The 17,234-nt window shown below is 39.9% G+C and overlaps 2 protein-coding genes across 11 annotated transcripts in view; one reads left to right on the top strand and one right to left on the bottom strand.

The window, feature by feature from the left end:
• Positions 1-12,902, bottom strand: part of MYPN (myopalladin) — a 139,790-nt gene extending 126,888 nt beyond the window's left edge. For 3 of the 4 annotated variants that reach the window (XR_009212791.1, XM_058436286.1, XM_058436288.1), the window contains exon 1: positions 12,563-12,902. The gene's annotated coding sequence lies outside the window, so the exon portion shown is untranslated. The remainder of the gene's footprint in view (positions 1-12,562) is intronic. The other variant, XM_058436287.1, reaches the window with a different exon arrangement.
• Positions 12,903-13,214: 312 nt separating this feature from the next.
• Positions 13,215-17,234, top strand: part of HERC4 (HECT and RLD domain containing E3 ubiquitin protein ligase 4) — a 159,303-nt gene continuing 155,283 nt past the window's right edge. Inside the window, exons 1-3 of one of the 7 annotated variants that reach the window (XM_032138417.2) lie at positions 13,215-13,419; positions 14,892-14,921; positions 15,403-15,706. In XM_032138417.2, coding sequence (XP_031994308.1) covers positions 15,481-15,706 — 226 coding nt within the window. In that variant the 5' untranslated portion in view covers positions 13,215-13,419; positions 14,892-14,921; positions 15,403-15,480. Of the gene's footprint in view, positions 13,420-13,444; positions 13,913-14,891; positions 14,922-15,402; positions 15,707-17,234 lie in introns of those variants that run through there. The other 6 variants (XM_058436291.1, XM_032138389.2, XM_032138404.2 and 3 more) reach the window with 6 other exon arrangements.

Genomic DNA, 17,234 nt, shown 5'->3' with positions numbered 1-17,234 from the left:
CAGACAGGCCAAGTCTTCATTAAGAAAGTACTGCCTAAGCTGAGTATTGAAAAACGAGAAACTTACTAGGTTAGGAGCAACATGAAAATTTAGGAAGATGTGAGAGAGCGTATTTCATGCCTCATAAAACAAAGATGAGGTGTGATTTGAGGAATGTGGCAGGGATGAGGTTGCAGAGGAGGACAAAGGCTTGATTATGAAGAACTTGAATGCCTAAATTATAAATGTTTTGAGGAGGTATGATCAAATCTGCATTTGAGAAAGATCACCCAGTGGCTGTGTGCTTGGACCAAAGGGCCAAGACTATAGGTAGTCTACAGACCAGGGAAAAAGTCCAGGCTGGAATAGATGATAGCTTGAACTGAGGCCATGGTAGGAGGAATGAAGATTGAAATCATTACTGCCAAAAAGCAAATGAATGATATCTTTATATGCTATTTGCATAAGCAAACACACTGCTTACCAACTTAAATGATATAAGTATGAAAGTGTAGTCGACAATATGAAAACTCTATGCAGCATCTCAACATTCTCCTTTCTATCCCCCTGAGCATTTTGCTCTTCTTTGGAGCCAGAGGAGTTGAAGAACCTGGAGAAGCCATTCTAGGCATTCAAAGCACAGGTGATGATTATTAACACAACAAGATACATCAGAATACGTTCAACTTAAGATTTGTATTCAACTTGGATAGAATAAGACTGAACATATCCATCATTTATTTCTATTTGTGGTTAACTGCCCCTGTAGGTTCATGGTCTGGCGTGTTTTCCATATGAACATAACTAAGCCCTCCAATACTTGGAAAGAGGTACTTAGCACCTTGTTGAGTAAAAATAGGTTACAAAACTCCAAGATCCATTGAGCAAACTTTCATTGACTTCTATGTGTATACAATATGTTTTGAAGTAAAGAAAAATATCAGGGCCAGGCACAGTGGTTCACACCTGTAATCCCAGCACTTTGGGAGGCCGAGGCAGGTGGATCACAAGGTCAAGAGTTCGAGACTAGCCTGGCCAATATGGTGAAACCCCGTCTCTACTAAAAATACAAAAATTAGCCAGGTGTGGTGGTGGGCGACTATAGTCCCAGCTACTCAGGAGGCTGAGGCAGGAGAATAGCTTGAACTGGGAGGCAGAGGTTGCAGTAAGCTGGGATCGTGCCATTGTACTCCAGCCTGGGTGACAGAGAAAGACTTCTTCTCAAAAAAAAAAAAAAAAAAATCAGAATGATGTTCAGTATAGTATTAGCAGTATGCATCTTGGGGTCATTTTTCTGATAGTTCTTTACTTCTTTACTGAATTATTTTAATTATTAACAATAAGCATTAATATTTAAAATAAAAGCTATTCTAATTTTTTCTTTTTGAGACAGGGTCTCACTCTGTCACCCAGGCTGGAGGGCAGTGGTGCAATTTCGGCTCACTACAACCTCTGCCTCCTGGGTTCGAGCAATTCTCCTGCCTCAGCCTCCCGAATAGCTGAGATTACAGGTGCCGCCACCACAGCTAATTAGCCCAGCTAATTTTTTTGTATTTTTAAAGTAGAGATGGAGTTCACCATGTAGGCCAGGATGGTCTCAAACTCCTGACCTCAAGCAATCCAACCACCTCAGCCTCCCAAAGTGCTGGAATTACAGACATGAGCCACCGTGCCCAGCCTGATTTTTTTAAAAATGGGAGTTCCCCATACTAAGCAAATTTAAAACAGAAGAGTTTTACACTTAAAAAAAAAATCATCTTATCCAGTCTATTTGTAAGTGAGTTAGAGAAGGATGACAAGATATTTCACCCTTATCATAGATTAATTCAATACATAATTATATTCTCTGATTATGCAGTCCTTTAAAAATAAACAAAGATGTTTCAACATTAAGAACAATTCTGACATTAACAATTCCTCAGGATTTCTATTTTATTGTCAACACTATCAGAGCTTGTGAATGGGAGCAGTTTGAAAGCTGCTCTTTGGAAGTTAGCTTGCTGGATAATGCTTCCTTTTATAGATTGAATAGATGAAGTTGTTTGTTGGAAGTGAACAGCACACAACACTTCAATTCACTTCTTAAGATCCTGTGTTTACAAAGAGTAATTTTTGTTTGGGTTTTTTTTTTAAAAAGTAGGTAAAACAGCAGCTTGAATTACATGGCATTTTTCTTGGGCAAACATTTCTGTCATTTCAATATGGTTAAACTCTATTTAGGCAATGTGGAGGTGGCAACTATAATTTGTCTTCTAGGAACACTCTGTCCTTCCTAGTCACTACTACTCAACTGTTCTGTCAGGCTATCAGATTTTACATTGAGATTATAAGAACATTTTTCAAACTCTAATGAAAATCTGTCCATAAAAATTGTGGTGTTTTATTTATTTCTGGATGCCAACTATTAGGACAATCTTTTTCATTTTTCTGAAAGAAGCACGAGTACCAATAGAGATTTTTTTTTTTTTTTTTTTTTTTTGAGACGGAGTCTCGCTCTGTCACCCAGGCTGGAGTGCAGTGGCGCAATCTCGGCTCACTGCAAGCTCTGCCTCCCGGGTTCACGCCATTCTCCTGCCTCAGCCTCTCCGAGTAGCTGGGACTACAGGCGCCCGCCACCACGCCCGGCTAATTTTTTTGTATTTTTAGTAGAGACGGGGTTTCACTGTGGTCTCGATCTCCTGACCTCGTGATCCGCCCGCCTCGGCCTCCCAAAGTGCTGGGATTACAAGCGTGAGCCACCGCGCCCGGCCAATAGAGATTTTTTTTTAAAATTTGCAATCACTGTGCATAAAAGTTACCTGTATGCTAAAGGCAACCAATAATTAGTTCTATAAACATAAGAAGTACACTAAACTTAAGGAAATTAGGGGCAGGGAGAATTAAAAAGCTTTTTCATTTCCTTACTTTTGTAGTTCTCCGTGCTGCTTTCATAAAAATTGTAATGCTTAGTTAAGATCTGAAATGTACTGTCAGTTTCCATTATAAAAGTGATAATCAACTGAGATGCTTAGCAAGGCTTTGTCTTTTATAACATTACTTTGAAAGTTATTAATAAGGGATTCAATAGATGAAGATATCCATGCTCTGGCTAATTGTTATCCAAAGCAGCAGTACTGTTAATTCGACACAGATCTGTAGTTACAATTAGTTTTAGTCCTAATTTTATTTAAGGGCAGTGAGGTATGCAATCTAAAAATATATGTATTCTTCCCAAATTTATATTTCTGACAGTTATATTAGAACTTTCAACCTCAGGTATCTTTATAGGACCCTTCGAAATCAGTAGCAACAAAATAGTTCAATTTGCTACTTGAAAGTATGACTGATAAGCTCTAATAGTTGAGATTCCTTCTTTGCTAGTCTCTGCTGTTGCTATGCTCTGTTTTCTTTAAAAGAAGATGCATAGATTTAAAGGAATCATATAAGTATAAATTCTACACTTTCATATTGTATTACTTTGGTGATGCTGACTATTAACTAGAACTCACAGAATCCTCATTTTAGGACTGCTGTGGTTTAAAGCTAATTTTAAAGCACAGCTTATCATGCATTTAAGTCTTTGATTCTAAACACAAATTTTATTTTTTACTGCCACAAAAAGCAGGGCAGTTTGAGAGCTTTCTCTGTTAAGAAAAAGTAGTAATTGAAGTAATCGCATTATAATTTCAAATGTATGAACACATCCCCACATACTGGTGAAGGGCTACATTACATGTGATTTTTCACATTTATTCCTGTTTGAATGCCATTTGAATTTTGAATTCCTATAATTAGGCAATGGAAGACAAACATAAAGAAATCACACAGAGTTATAAAAGGAGAACATTTAAAAATATTTCTGGTATTTATGATGCAAACAGTACTACTATTTCACACTGGGATACCAAGAAGGGAATTGAAGCCAGAATGTAAATTTGGAGCCAGAACGGATGTTGGGATAATCGTGAGGGTGAAAGTAGAGGAGTCCTACAATAAATAACCTGGAATTATCATTCTTCATGTGTAGATTAAGTGGCATATTCTGTGACATACAATATTCTCAATAAAATTGTTTTGCTTGCATCCATTAGAAAGAAGGGCCACGTTTTCTTGTCTGCTGTCTCATTTATGTGGCAGGAGCGAGCTATTTCTCCCATCTTACTCTTTTCTGGAACAGGCTCATACCTACCTAAGATAACAGAAAAAAGACTTTTTTTTTTTTCTTTGAGACAGAGTCTCTCTCTGTTGCCCAGGCTGGAGTGCAATGGCACAATCTTGGCTCACTGCAACCTCTGCCCCCAGGTTCAATCAATTCTCCTGCCTCAGCCTCCCAAGTAGCTGTGATTACAGGCGCCCACCACCACGCCCAGCTAATTTTTCTATTTTTAGTAGAGATGAGGTTTCACCATGTTGGCCAGGCTGGTCTCGAACTCCTGACCTCAGGTGATTTGCCTGCTTTGGCCTTCCAAAGTGCTGGGATTACAGGCGTGAGCTGCGGCGCCCAGCCACAAAAGGACTTTTTATAATGCAATTCAGAAGAAAAAAAGAAATGGCTATGGGCTGAATTGTGTTACACTCCTCAATCTGTCACCCCTGAATTCATATGGTAAAGTCCTAACCCCCAGTACCTCAGAATGTGACTGGATTTGGAGTTAGGTTCTTTAACGAGGTAATAAGGTAAAATGAGGTCATATGGGTGGGACCTAATCCAATATGACTTTATAAGAAGAGGAGTCTAGGACACAGGGACCACACAGACCAACGGAGGAAAACATGAACACACAGTGAGGAAGTGGCCATCTACAAGCCACGGAGAGAGGCCACAGAAGAAACCAAACCTGCTGACATCTTGATGTTGGACTCCAGAACTGTAAGAAAATAACTTTCTGGTGTTCACGCCATCCAATCTGTGGTATTTTATTATGGCAGCCCCACCAAACTAATATAGAAACTCACTCTTAATTTCTCAAACCTAAGATCAAAACAGAACATTTGCTTTTTCCTAGTCAAAACCTGTCCCCCTTTACTTCCCTCAGCAGTCATCCTCAATTTTGTAAATGTCATTTCTGTTCATCCAGTTGCTCAAGTCAGAAAACTACTAGTGGCCTAACATTTCTCATATGCTCTGATCCCCCCCACCACCCAAACCCTGCTTCACAATCCTGTTAATCCTATCTCCAAAGTTTCTTTTGAATCTACCTCTTCATCTCTGTCACTACCACAGTCCCCGCCATTATTATCTCCCATGTGGATTATTGAAAAAGCTTCCTCAGTAATCTAATTTTCTCCATCTTCTCTCTTCTCCAATCCAGCAATCCTGTCCAGTTCAGTAGCAGAAGGAATATTGTGGTCACTACCCCGTCTTCCGGCTTACAATTCTTGAGCAGTACTTGGAATAAAACCAAAATTAATGTGCCCTACTTGATCTAGCCTCTGACCATCCGATCCATCTTCTGCCTATCTCTGAACTTATCTAGTATCCCTGTGCTCCATCTACACTAATTTTTGCTCAGTTCCTGGAAAATGTCCAGTTCTTTCCTGCCTCAAGGGCTTCATTTTGCTCCCTCCACCTAGAATGTTTTAGGAGTTGATCCTTCTCTTCCTTTGTTTTCAGTTTTAATTGTAAAACTCCTCTACTGAGGCCTTCATTATCCATTCTACTTCAAGGATTCACTCTGTTATTCTCCATCTCTACCCCTTGTTTATATTTATTACAATTTGAAATACTTTTACCTGCCTGCCCACTTGTTTTTGTCTTTCTAATAGAATTGGAAGGGAGGTGCTCAGTAAAGACTTATTTAATGAATCTGGTAAAAGATTTGATGCCTTATGTATGTTTCAGGCTGAAGCCATAATGCTAGGCCAAAGGCCCAGGAGAAGGGATGATCATGGAAACCTTAAGAAAAAGGATGGAAAGAAGGGAACTCTCTACATGGAGGTACTCACTGAGGAACCAAACAAGGCATGGCTGTGCTTGACTGAATGAAGGTTTGCTTTCCAAACCTTGGAAAGCAAGAGTGAGTAAAAATGACTAGAGGAGGCTTTTCCAGTTGCCCACTCAAAGTGGACTCTGTGATTTGGTTACAGTTAGTGAAAAATATTTTTAGACAATAACATCATGTCTCTTCAAAGTTAATAATAAAAGGACTACACTTGCCACACATCTTTATTAAAGCTTACTTCACTATATTGTAATTTTTGGTTTTTGTGTCTCATTGACTAGAAAGTTCCTTGAAGACAAGATATTATTTTATCTCCCTTTGCATTGCCCAGAATCTAAGAGTTCCTTGTCCCATGTAAGTGCTCCACAAACATTTACTGAGTCCAGTGGTCCTGTCTAAAATCCATGAAACCAGAAGTTTATTTGGGCTATGTCCACAGTCTGTAATATGCAAATAGAAGAAAGCAAGAAAGAACTATAAGATGTGCAAGAACAATGAAAAGGTGAATGGGAAAATAGACTTTAGGGCAGGAAGAACTGTGGTGTCAATGAGAGGAAAATGAACACACACTTAGCAAATGTCCAGAATCCCAGGCTAAAAAGATTATCTGCAGGCAGAAGGTACATAGATAATGCTGGTCTTCATCTCTTCTGAAATGATGTTTTCAAAATATATGTTGCCCCATAAATCACCGGTTTTTCTTTAGGGTAATTGAGAGGTAGGTGCAAGTCACATTAAGTTTATAGAAAATTAAGATAATAAAACAGTAGTGGGTTGAATAGAGCTCCCCCAATTCATGTCCATCTGAAACTTCAGAATGTGACTTTATTTCAAAAATACAGTCATGCACTGCATAATGATATGTCAGTCAACAACAGTCCACATATAGGATGGTGTGATCCCATAAGATTACAATAGCATATTTTTACTGTAGCTTTTCTATGTTTAGATACACAAACACTTAGTGTACGATACAATTATGTTACAGTTGCCTGTGGTACTCAGTATAGTAACATGCTGTACAGGTTTGTAGCCAAGGAGCAATAGGCCATACCATATAACCTAGGTGTTTAGTAGGCTACACCATCTAGGTTTGTGTAAGTCACTCTATGTTGTTTACACAATGACAAAATCGCCTAACAATGCATTTTTTAGACAATATCCCATCATTAAGGGACGCATGACTGTAATGCCTTTGCAGATGTCATCAAATTATGGCTCTAGAGATGTAAAGAAGTTATAGATCTGATTAGGTGGGCCCTAAATTCAATGACATGGTGTTCTTAAAAGGGAAAGGAAAGAGGAAAGAAAGAAGAGATCACAGAGGCAGGGAAGGAGGCCACGTGAAGATGGAGGTTGAGATTGGAGTTATACTGCCACAAGCCAAGGAATGATGGGAGCCACCAAAAGCTAGAAAAGGCAAGGAAGGATTCTTCCTAAAGCCTTTGGAGGGAATGTAGCACTCCTAACACCTTGATTTTAGAATTCTTACCTCCAAAACCATGAGAGAATAAAGTCTGTTGTTTTAAGTCACCGAGTTTGTGGTAATTTGTTACAGCAGCCCTAGGAAATTAAATACAAGGATCAAAAGAAAACTGAGGGGTAATCTTTTAGTGGCACAAATGAACTCAAATTGGCATTCTCACGTACATAGTTCTAAAATGTCTGACACCTCTAAAAGCAATGCTTACCAAAACAGAAACTTCTAATTCACTTAAAGGAGTCAAATAATTCAGTATTTAACTCATAAGATCCTCCTGACACTCAATATTTAAAAAAATTCATAGAATTACAACCTTGACTTGAACTATATATAAATGTGAATATATACTTTGCAAATAAAAGGAAAATTTGATTCATTTGAAGTTCTGTATTTACTTTTAGATTAAGGATATAATTATGCATATTTACACTTTCAACCTCTTCTATTTTTGAAGCAAGTAAGATTTCTCTCTTATCCACAACTTTTTAAGCCGTAAGTTAAATATTTATAGAAATTTGGAAAATAGAGAAAACAATTGCTTCAAATTTCAACACTCTAACAATTTGTAGTATTTTGGTATATTTCTTTTCCATCTTTTAAAAACATGGCTACAAGCAAGAAACATACAATTTTGTATTCTACTTTTAAAAGAACCTTATAATTGTTATCATGTAAATTTTGCAGCAACACAGTCTTTCAAATCATAATTTTACCAGCCACATTCAATACCCATTTTCCCATGTTGGAACTTAGGTTGCTTTTATGTTTTTATTTTTTATTTTTGTTTTTTTAATACGGAACTTAGGCTGCTTTTAATTTTTTTATTTTTTATTTTTTGTTTTTTGAGATGGAGTTTTACTCTCGTCGCCCAGGCTGGAGTGCAATGGTGCGAATTTGGCTCACTGCATCCTCTGCCTCCTGGGTTCAAGTGATTCTCCTGCCTCAACCTCCTGAGTAGTTGGGATTACAGGTGCACACCACCAAGCCCAGCTAATTTTTGCATTTTTAGTAGAGATGCGGTTTCACCATGTTGGCCAGGCTGGCCTTAAACTCCTGACCTCAGGTGATCCGCCTGCCTGGGCCTCTCAAAGTGCTAGGATTACATGCATGGGCCACCATGCCCGGCTGGCTGCTTTTAATTTTTCCTATGGGAAATAACACTGCAATAAAAATCTTGTTCATACTTTCATTCACCCACCCCCATGTTTTTATCTATCCTGCTAGACTTGGGAGGGTGTGACATAGTAGGTGCTCAATAAACATTTGTTGAATGCATCTTGTATTTAGGACAGAATCCAGAAGTAATATTGTACATGTAAATGGTTTAGGGCAATGTCTCACAATAAATATTGCTATTATTATGAACTATTATTAAATGAAATTTACTGGCTCTTGAAATATATTGCCAAATTTACTTATTAAAAGGTTGTGATAATTTACAATGCTGCCAGCACCATTAATTAATTAATTCAAGAAGTGGTTTTTTTTTTTTTTTTTTTTTTAGAGACAGGGTCTCTTACTCTGTTGCCCAGGCTGGAGTGCAGTGGCACAATCTCCACTCACTGCAACCTTTGTCTCCTCGACTCAAGCAATCTTCCCACCTCAGCCTCCTGAGTAGCTGTGACCACAGGTTCACACCACCCCATCCAGCTAATTTTTGTCTTTTTCTTGGAGACGTGGTTTCACCATTGTTGCCAGACTGGTCACGAACTCCTGAGCTCAAGGCAATCTGCCCGCCTCAGCCTCCCAAAGGGCTGGGATTATAGATCTGACCCACTGCACCCAGCCTCAGAAGTATATATTTAGCACTTGCTGTGGGCCAGGAGCTGTTCAAGATCCTCGGGGATAGAGCACGGAGCAAAACAGACAAAATCACTGACTTTATGAGTTTTCATTCTAATGGAGGAGGTGAAGTTAAATATCTATTTAAGTAATATGTAAATAGATTGTATATAACTGCTTATCCATTTTCTTAGTTATATATTTTTATATGATAAGCAAATACATATTTATGAATTATATATTAAAATGTCAGTTTGTTATAATGGGTATGAAGGAAAAGCAAGCAGGATAAGATGATAGGGAGAGAGGGAATGGTTTTTTGGATAGGCTGACCAGGGAAGTCTGTAGAGGTGACATGAGTAGAGACCTGAGTGAAGAAAATGAGGTGAGATCCAGCAGGAGCAGTATGGCTGGAAGGAAGGGAGAAAGAGAAAGAGTGGAAGGAGAATGAATACTACTTTTAGATGTCTCTCAACAGTCTAAGCATTATTTTTTTAAATAAAAATAGGTAAAAAAATACTCTGTTATGAATTAAAATTATTTTCTTTCTGGTCATATGGACTGCATTCTCTTACTAGTAATTCAGGAGAAATACTACTAGTAATAGTAAAAGCTAACATTTACAAAACTCCTGCCACATACAAGGCACTGTATGTGTCATTTTACTGGCTTCACAACAACCCAGTGAGATATGGATTACGAACATAATTATAAAAATTATGGCTGAGATGTAATATTCTGTAAAACAGACCATTAGTAAATGCCTCTGTGTTTGGGGGGATAGAAGGACAGAGGTCTGAGGAAAGCTTATAGGGTTTAGGCTCTGAATTCAGATAAACCAGCACCAGATATCATATTCACCAATATCTCATGCTGCATTTATACAAGAAATTTACATTATTCTAATAACCCTAGGATCCTATACTTGTTTCATCTTAAAGATAATCACATGCTACTTTCTAAAATCTTGCACCATAGTTTCACAGATTTATAAGGTTAAAAGGAACATGGAAAAATGTCCATTCCACTTTCTACAAGCAAGATCTATCTTTAAAAATATTCCAGATAGATATACATCCAGGTGGAAGAGACAGCTGTCCACCAATTCATGCTCTTCCTTCCGCAGCATGAAGTAGTACTTGGGAACTCAGGGACTATGCTTCCCAGCACCCTTGTTTCTAGGGGCGGAGTTCTGTTTTGTGTATAGTAGTCATATGTGGCATTTCCCAGACAAGGATTTTAAGAAGCTCACCCTCCCTCCATCTTCTCAGGCCCCTGGAAATCAGTTTTCACTCATTAGGAACACTTATTTGGACTGCTAAAAAGGTTAAAAAATACACTTATATTAAGCCACTCACATTTCAATTTTTATGTATTATAGCATCAAGTGTATATCTCAAAGATCCTGAATTCCATAACTTCCCTTTTAATGATATATTCTGAGGCAACAAGCCCTTAAGGGTAAAAGACCACAAACAAAAATCCTACAAGAGGCCTGGCTGGTGGCTCACACCTGTAGTCCCAGTACTCTGGTAGGCCAAGGTGGGTGGATTACTAGAGCCCAGGAGTTGTAGATTACCCTGGGCAACATGGCAAGACCCTGTCTCTACAAAAAATACAAAAACTAGCCAAGTGTGGTGGCATGTGTCTGTAGTCCCAGCTACTCAGGAGGCTGAGATGAGAGGATCCCTTGAGCCCAGGAGGTGTAGACTGCGGTGAGCCAAGATGAGCAGAGCAAGATGCTGTCTCAAAAAAAAAAAAAAAAAAAGAAGGCCAACAAGAGCAATGAAGCTCTCAAAATATGAGTATCTTTTGTGAACATTCCTACTATTTCTAATGTTGAAATTATGCTTTCCTTGCTTAAGCATCTTGTCATTCTACATTCATTTCTGTAACATACTGTTGTGGGTTAAATTTGATCCCTCAAAAGATAAGCTGAAGTCCTAACCTCCAGTACCTGTGAATGTGAACTTTTTTTTTTTTTTGAGATGGAGTTTTGCTCTTGTTGCCCAGGCTGGAGTGCAATGGCACCATTGCTCTAGGCTCACCACAAAACCTCCGTCTCCCAGGTTCAAGCGATTCTCCTGCCTCAGCCTCCTGAGGAGATGGGATCACAGGAATGCGCCACCACGCCCGGCTAATTTTGTATTTTTTCAGTAGAGACAGGGTTTCTGCATATTGGTCAGGCTGGTCTCGAACTCCCGACCTCAGGGGATCCGCCCGCCTCGGCCTCCCAAAGTGCTGGGATTAGAGGCGTGAGCCACTGTGCCCGGCCAAATGTGACCTTTAATTGGAAATGAATTCTTCGCAGATGTAATAACGTTAAGATGAGGTCATAATGGATCAGAGTAGGCTCTAATCCAATGTCCGGTGTCCTTATAAAAGAAGGAAATTTGGACATAGACACACAGAGAAAACAAGGTGAAGAAGGATGCTTCTACAAGGATTGCCAAGGATTGCTGGCAACCACCAGAAGCTAGCAGAGAAGCCTGGAAAAGATTATCTCTCAGAGACCCCAAGAGAGAACCAACCTTGCTTTCACCTTGATTTTGAACTTCTGGTCTTCAGAACTGTGAGACAATAAATTTCTGTTGTTTTAAGCCACCCAATCTGTTTTAATTTATATGGCAAGCCTAGGACATGAATACACACACTTTAACATATTCTAGCACAGACAGTTCTTATCTAAAACATGTTTTTCAACAAGAGATAAAGAAACAGGCCAGGCGCGGTGGCTCACGCCTGTAATCCCAGCACTTTGGGAGGCCGAGGCAGGTGGATCGCCTGAGGTAACGAGTTTGAGACCAGCTTGGCCAATATGGCGAAACCTCGTCTCTACTAAAAATACAAAAATTAGGGCCGGGCGCGGTGGCTCACGCCTGTAATCCCAGCACTTTGGGAGGCTGAGGCGGGCGGATCACGAGGTCAGGAGATCGAGACCATCCTGGCTAACACGGTGAAACCCCGTCTCTACTAAAAATACAAAAAAAATTTAGCCGGGCGTGGTGGCGGGTGCCTGTAGTCCCAGCTACCCGGGAGGCTGAGGCAGGAGAATGGCGGAACCCCGGGCGGCGGAGCCTGCAGTGAGCTGAGATCGCGCCACTGCACTCCAGCCTGGGTGAAAGAGCGAGACTCCGTCTCAAAAAAAACAAAAAAAACAAAAATTAGCTGGGCATGGCGGCGCATGTCCATTGTCCCAGCTACTCAGGAGGCTAAGGCGGAAGTTCCAGTGAACTGAGATCGCACCATTGCACTCCAGCCTTGGGGAACAGAGCGAGACTCTGTCTCAAAAAGTAAATAAATAAATAAATAAAAATAAGAAAAGAAAAAGAAAGATGGCCTATTTGTGGAACTTCTTCTAGGTACTGAATATTCATTCTAGCAATACCCAACTTACAATTTCAAAAGTGCATTGTTTCAAGTTCTCCTGCTTTTTAAGAAGTTAAGGCTGGCCTAGGAGATCCAGACTTCGTTTTTATGAATCAGGGACTGCAGCCAAATGTGTAATTTTCTCTGATAGAATGAGGCCCTGCAATTCAAGCCTATCTTTCAGGGAGAGTGTAGAAAGTGATGGTAGCCAACACTGCACAAGGAACCTGAACCGGTGGTGGTGGTAGAGTAGCTTCAGCCATTGCCATCAATACATCTCACATCCTCAGGCTGGCTCCAGTTGAGGCCATGGGATAAAATAACTCTTCACCAGTCTTTATGTTCATAATTGTGATGTTTCATCTGCTACTTTAAAATCTCCTTGGGAAAAGAGAGAGTAAAATAATAAAAAGACTAGCTAGCATCCATGAGCACAAAGACAAACCAAAAAACAAAGTGATTTTCTTCATGAAAAGGCTCTGTGCACGCCGAAGCATTCTCAAAAACAGTTGACATCTTCTTCGTTTGTCTTCGCAAACTCCAACTTTCTGTATTTGGCTTTTCCCTCTTAAGGCACGCAGCACACCGCGCAGGCGCCTGTGGCCAGGCCCTCGGGTAAGATTCAGGCGCAGGCGCTGGGGCCGGGAAGTGGGCGGGCTCGCGCGCGTGCTCTGCGGTTCACTTCCGGCCAGCCCCTCCCCCGCCTACCTCGCGTGGCCACCTCCCCCTCTGCCTTCTCCTACCCAGTCTCTTCCCCAACTATCCCCACCCCTCGTGCTCTCCGCCCCACTTGCCTCCCGTTCTTCCCCGCCCGCTCCATCCGGGTCGCTGACGGCTGTCTCTGGACTGGACAGCAGTGGCGTCCGCTTTTCTCTAAGGAACCGGGTAAAGTTTCCCAGGGGCCGGGGAGGGGAGCAGCGGAGCAGCGGCACAGACGCCGGAGGTGCCCTAGTGATCGTCGCCACTGGCTGACGGAGGAGGGTCCCAGGAGCCGGAGACATGCTTCAGCGACCGCGTTGCCTTGCTCTCTGGGCAGGGGCCGCCCCCCGTCACCTTGGGCTTCCCCTGCCCTGAAGGGCTGGGCGAGTTGTGGCCCCAGTGGGTTCGGGGGCGTGTGACGGCGTTAGGGAGGGGCAGGCCGGGCTGGGCGGATGCAGGCCGGCCCGGCGTAGGGCGCTTTCTCAGCGCTTCCTGGGGGTGAGGGGCGTGGGGCGAGGGCAGGGTTGTGGCTCCCTGGCCCCGGGGCTGGAATGTCGCACCTCCCTGGGGATGGGCTTCTCTCAGGTTGAGGCGGCGGACTGCCAGGCCTCGGCCGCCGGCCTCTGAAGCTGTTGCGAGCGGCCGGTTGCGGTAGTCATCTGCTTGGCCGCGAGATTGGGTGTGTGCAGATGATTTCTCTTTCCCAGTCCCCATGAGCTGATCCGTGTGCACGTTCAGGGAAAGACGGGACTAAACTGCTTCTCATTTCCCTACCTGTTGCTGGCGAGAGGACGCCTCTGTGTTTTAAAGAAAAGGGTGGTTAAACCTCGCGCGCTGAAGTCGGGGTATTTTCCTGTATTACTCTTATTTTATTTTTAAATATGGGAAGACAATGCAGAACTCTTGGGAATTGTCGAGTTCTGATGCCCCAAAAGAGTGAAATCAAACTTCTGTTAATGGATGATGGGTCGTGGAATGGGACACCTTGGGCACTTGCTAACAGGAACGTAGGAAAATTGGGGTTGAAACTTCGCAGGCTCTGTAAGAATGTGGATGGCTACTACAGAATAAGGCTGACTTCCTGTAATTATGATATTTAGTAACGCGATGTGTTTAAAAGTCTACGTATGTATAGATGAAGTGGACTCTGTTATTTGTATCTTTCTTTACAAGTGAAGAAATATTCAGTCAGTGTGCTGGAAAGTTCTACAGATTTCGCCATCAGACTATCAGTGCCCCAGCCCCCATTCCTGTTCTTGAAAAATCTGCAGTGCTGGAGTTATTTGCAATTCCCCCCCGCCAATCTTTAAATAATTGTCTCAGAGGTATAGATAGATATAGATTGCCCACGGGAGATTTTTTTAGTCCCGGTTACCACTTGTAATAAAAGAGGTTGAATTTTGGAGAGAATTGATATTTAAATTGCATGTTTTTTTCTGTATTATACTTATGCACATTGATTTAGTTTTAAAATTAAATTAGTGAGGTTGGAATGTTAGTATTTTGATTTGAAAAATGGGATCTTTGGAGGTGATTTAAGATTATGGTTTGGTAAGAGAATCTTCATTTTCTCTCTGGCCTAAAGAATAATTGGGAGAGTCGTTTAAATTGTGGAAAATTGCTTTAAATTTCCATTATTGGTTTTATTTCTGTTACAGATAAGAACTCCATTTTCTGTTGATGTGGAGGTAGGTATTAGAAGGCTTAATTATACTAGGATTTGAGGGAGATTGCAAGGTTATGTTTCTGCAGTTGGCTAAATTTTTCACTATGTGTGTTTGCTTTTTGGGCAGTGGAAAGATGTCTTATTTCTTGCTCCCATTGAAATTATTTAAAGCAAAAAGTAGAAAAAATTGCGATTAATTTCATCAAGGTACTTATTCCTGTTAGTTTAGTCTATCACAAGATAACCAGAAGTCAAAACTAGTTAATGTGTTTTAAATTTTGCAAAGGATCATAGAAAGTGACATATTTTCCCTAAAAATTTCTGTATGATACATTTTTAAAAATACAACTGATTGGTTTTTGAAACTGTATGATACTTACGTAGCATGTTATAAAGCATATTTAATGTTTACCATGTAACAATTATTGTAGAGTAGCACTTGAAAGAGCAATTATATATCCTTTTTTCTTTGAAGTCATATTAACTTCTTTCTATTTCCCCAGACATAGGGTACCTCCAACTTTCCGGGGTTTCAGAAGAGAATTTTTTATTGAAACTGGAAGACCAAAATAATTACAAGCATGTTGTGCTGGGGAAATGCATCCTTTGGACAGCTAGGTTTGGGTGGAATTGATGAAGAAATTGTACTAGAGCCCAGAAAAAGTGACTTCTTTATAAATAAAAAGGTCCGAGATGTAGGATGTGGACTCAGACATACTGTGTTTGTTCTGGATGATGGAACAGTGTACACATGTGGATGTAATGATCTAGGACAGCTAGGTCATGAAAAATCCAGAAAGAAACCAGGTAAGTTGAAACGTTTTTGAAATTTGCTATTTCTAATAATTATATCATTTTAAATTTGAATCATATAATTTCTCTAGTTGTAACTATATGTTTATCAAGCTTTAAAAGCAAAGTAGAAGTTATGTATTTCCATTATATTTGTATATTTGTATAGTTCTAAGTACTTTATGTTGTGGTTTCTTTTTTTTTTACTACTAGTATTATAAAACCTTATTTTGTATTACGATATAAAACAATAAAGAAAATCAGCCTGCAGTATATATATCTTTGGTACAGAGTGTATAGTATGCAGGTCCTCTTTAATAAATTCTGTTCGGCCACCGTGGATAGATTTTAAATGCATAATTTACTCTGTGTTTACCTTACTTTGGGAGGGGGGAAGAAAACAAGACGAAAGCCTTTTACTTGGACTTGCTTGCCTAAAATATATTTTTATTCTTTTTATCCCTCTGTCATAGTATTTTAAATATGTAATTTTATTTGGTTTAATTAGAAATATCTTTTATTCCTCTTATCTTCTACTTTCTGTAGCATTGCTAGCTATTAAAGATTTTGTGACTATGAAGTGTCCTGATTTTGTAGTAGTTGTACAAGCAAATTAAATAATTTGTAGGGTAATGAGAATTTTGAGGAATTTGGTCACATTTCATGTTCTGTTTTCCTGGATATTGTATTTTAAAATCAAATATTTCTACATTTAGGAATATCATTGTTATATGAGTTTTGCTTTCAATTATGATAACTAAAAGTTAATTTCAGGTGGTAAATTCAGATGAGACTGCAGCTATACGGACTTACAGTTTCTTTTAACTGTAACAATAATGGCACTTCAGTATTTTCTATGGCAGTTATTTCATCAGTTTATTATTTAAGTGGTTTCTGTTGTTACTCAACTTTTGAGAGATTAATGTAATCTAAGATATTCAGGCATTAAATTAAGGCACGATTCATCCTTCACATCATCTCACGACCATGCCAAATCTCACTTTTCTAACTTGCAAATACTGTATCGTTTTCATTCTTTCTTTGTGGTTAAGGTCTTAGTGTATTTTCTTCTGCCTTAATTTGTAATTTATTTTTTATTGGATAAATGATAGTGACATTCATAAAATAGATTTTTAATTCCTGCAGAACTCAAAGTAAACGGCAGCTTTCTTGTACTCTACCTGTCTAAGAACATTTTATGGATTCCTACCAGATTTTCATAATCTCAGGCATTGAGGTGGTCATATTGGTAGAAATGAATGGTAATTTACTGATACGCATTTGATGATTGTCTCTGCTCCAGAGACAAATGGGCCCTTTACTATTTTTGCTTAGCTTGGAATGCTGCCTCAGGTTGAGATTTTTCATGGTACGGAGGCTGCTGCTGTTCTTTGTACTTTAGCATACCCCATAGAAATAACTGAACATCTCTATGTATTACTTTAATAATTTCTGAAAGGCCATAGGGCAAGTAGAAAGTAAGAAGGCAGCACATAGAAATTGCCAGTATAGTTACTTACGTCTCCTGAGGTTTAAAATGTTT

The sequence above is a fragment of the Hylobates moloch genome, unplaced genomic scaffold (genome assembly GCF_009828535.3).
Source record: "Hylobates moloch isolate HMO894 unplaced genomic scaffold, HMol_V3 SCAFFOLD_3, whole genome shotgun sequence".
Taxonomy (NCBI): domain Eukaryota; kingdom Metazoa; phylum Chordata; class Mammalia; order Primates; family Hylobatidae; genus Hylobates; species Hylobates moloch.
This window is presented reverse-complemented; position numbering and strand designations above follow the sequence as displayed.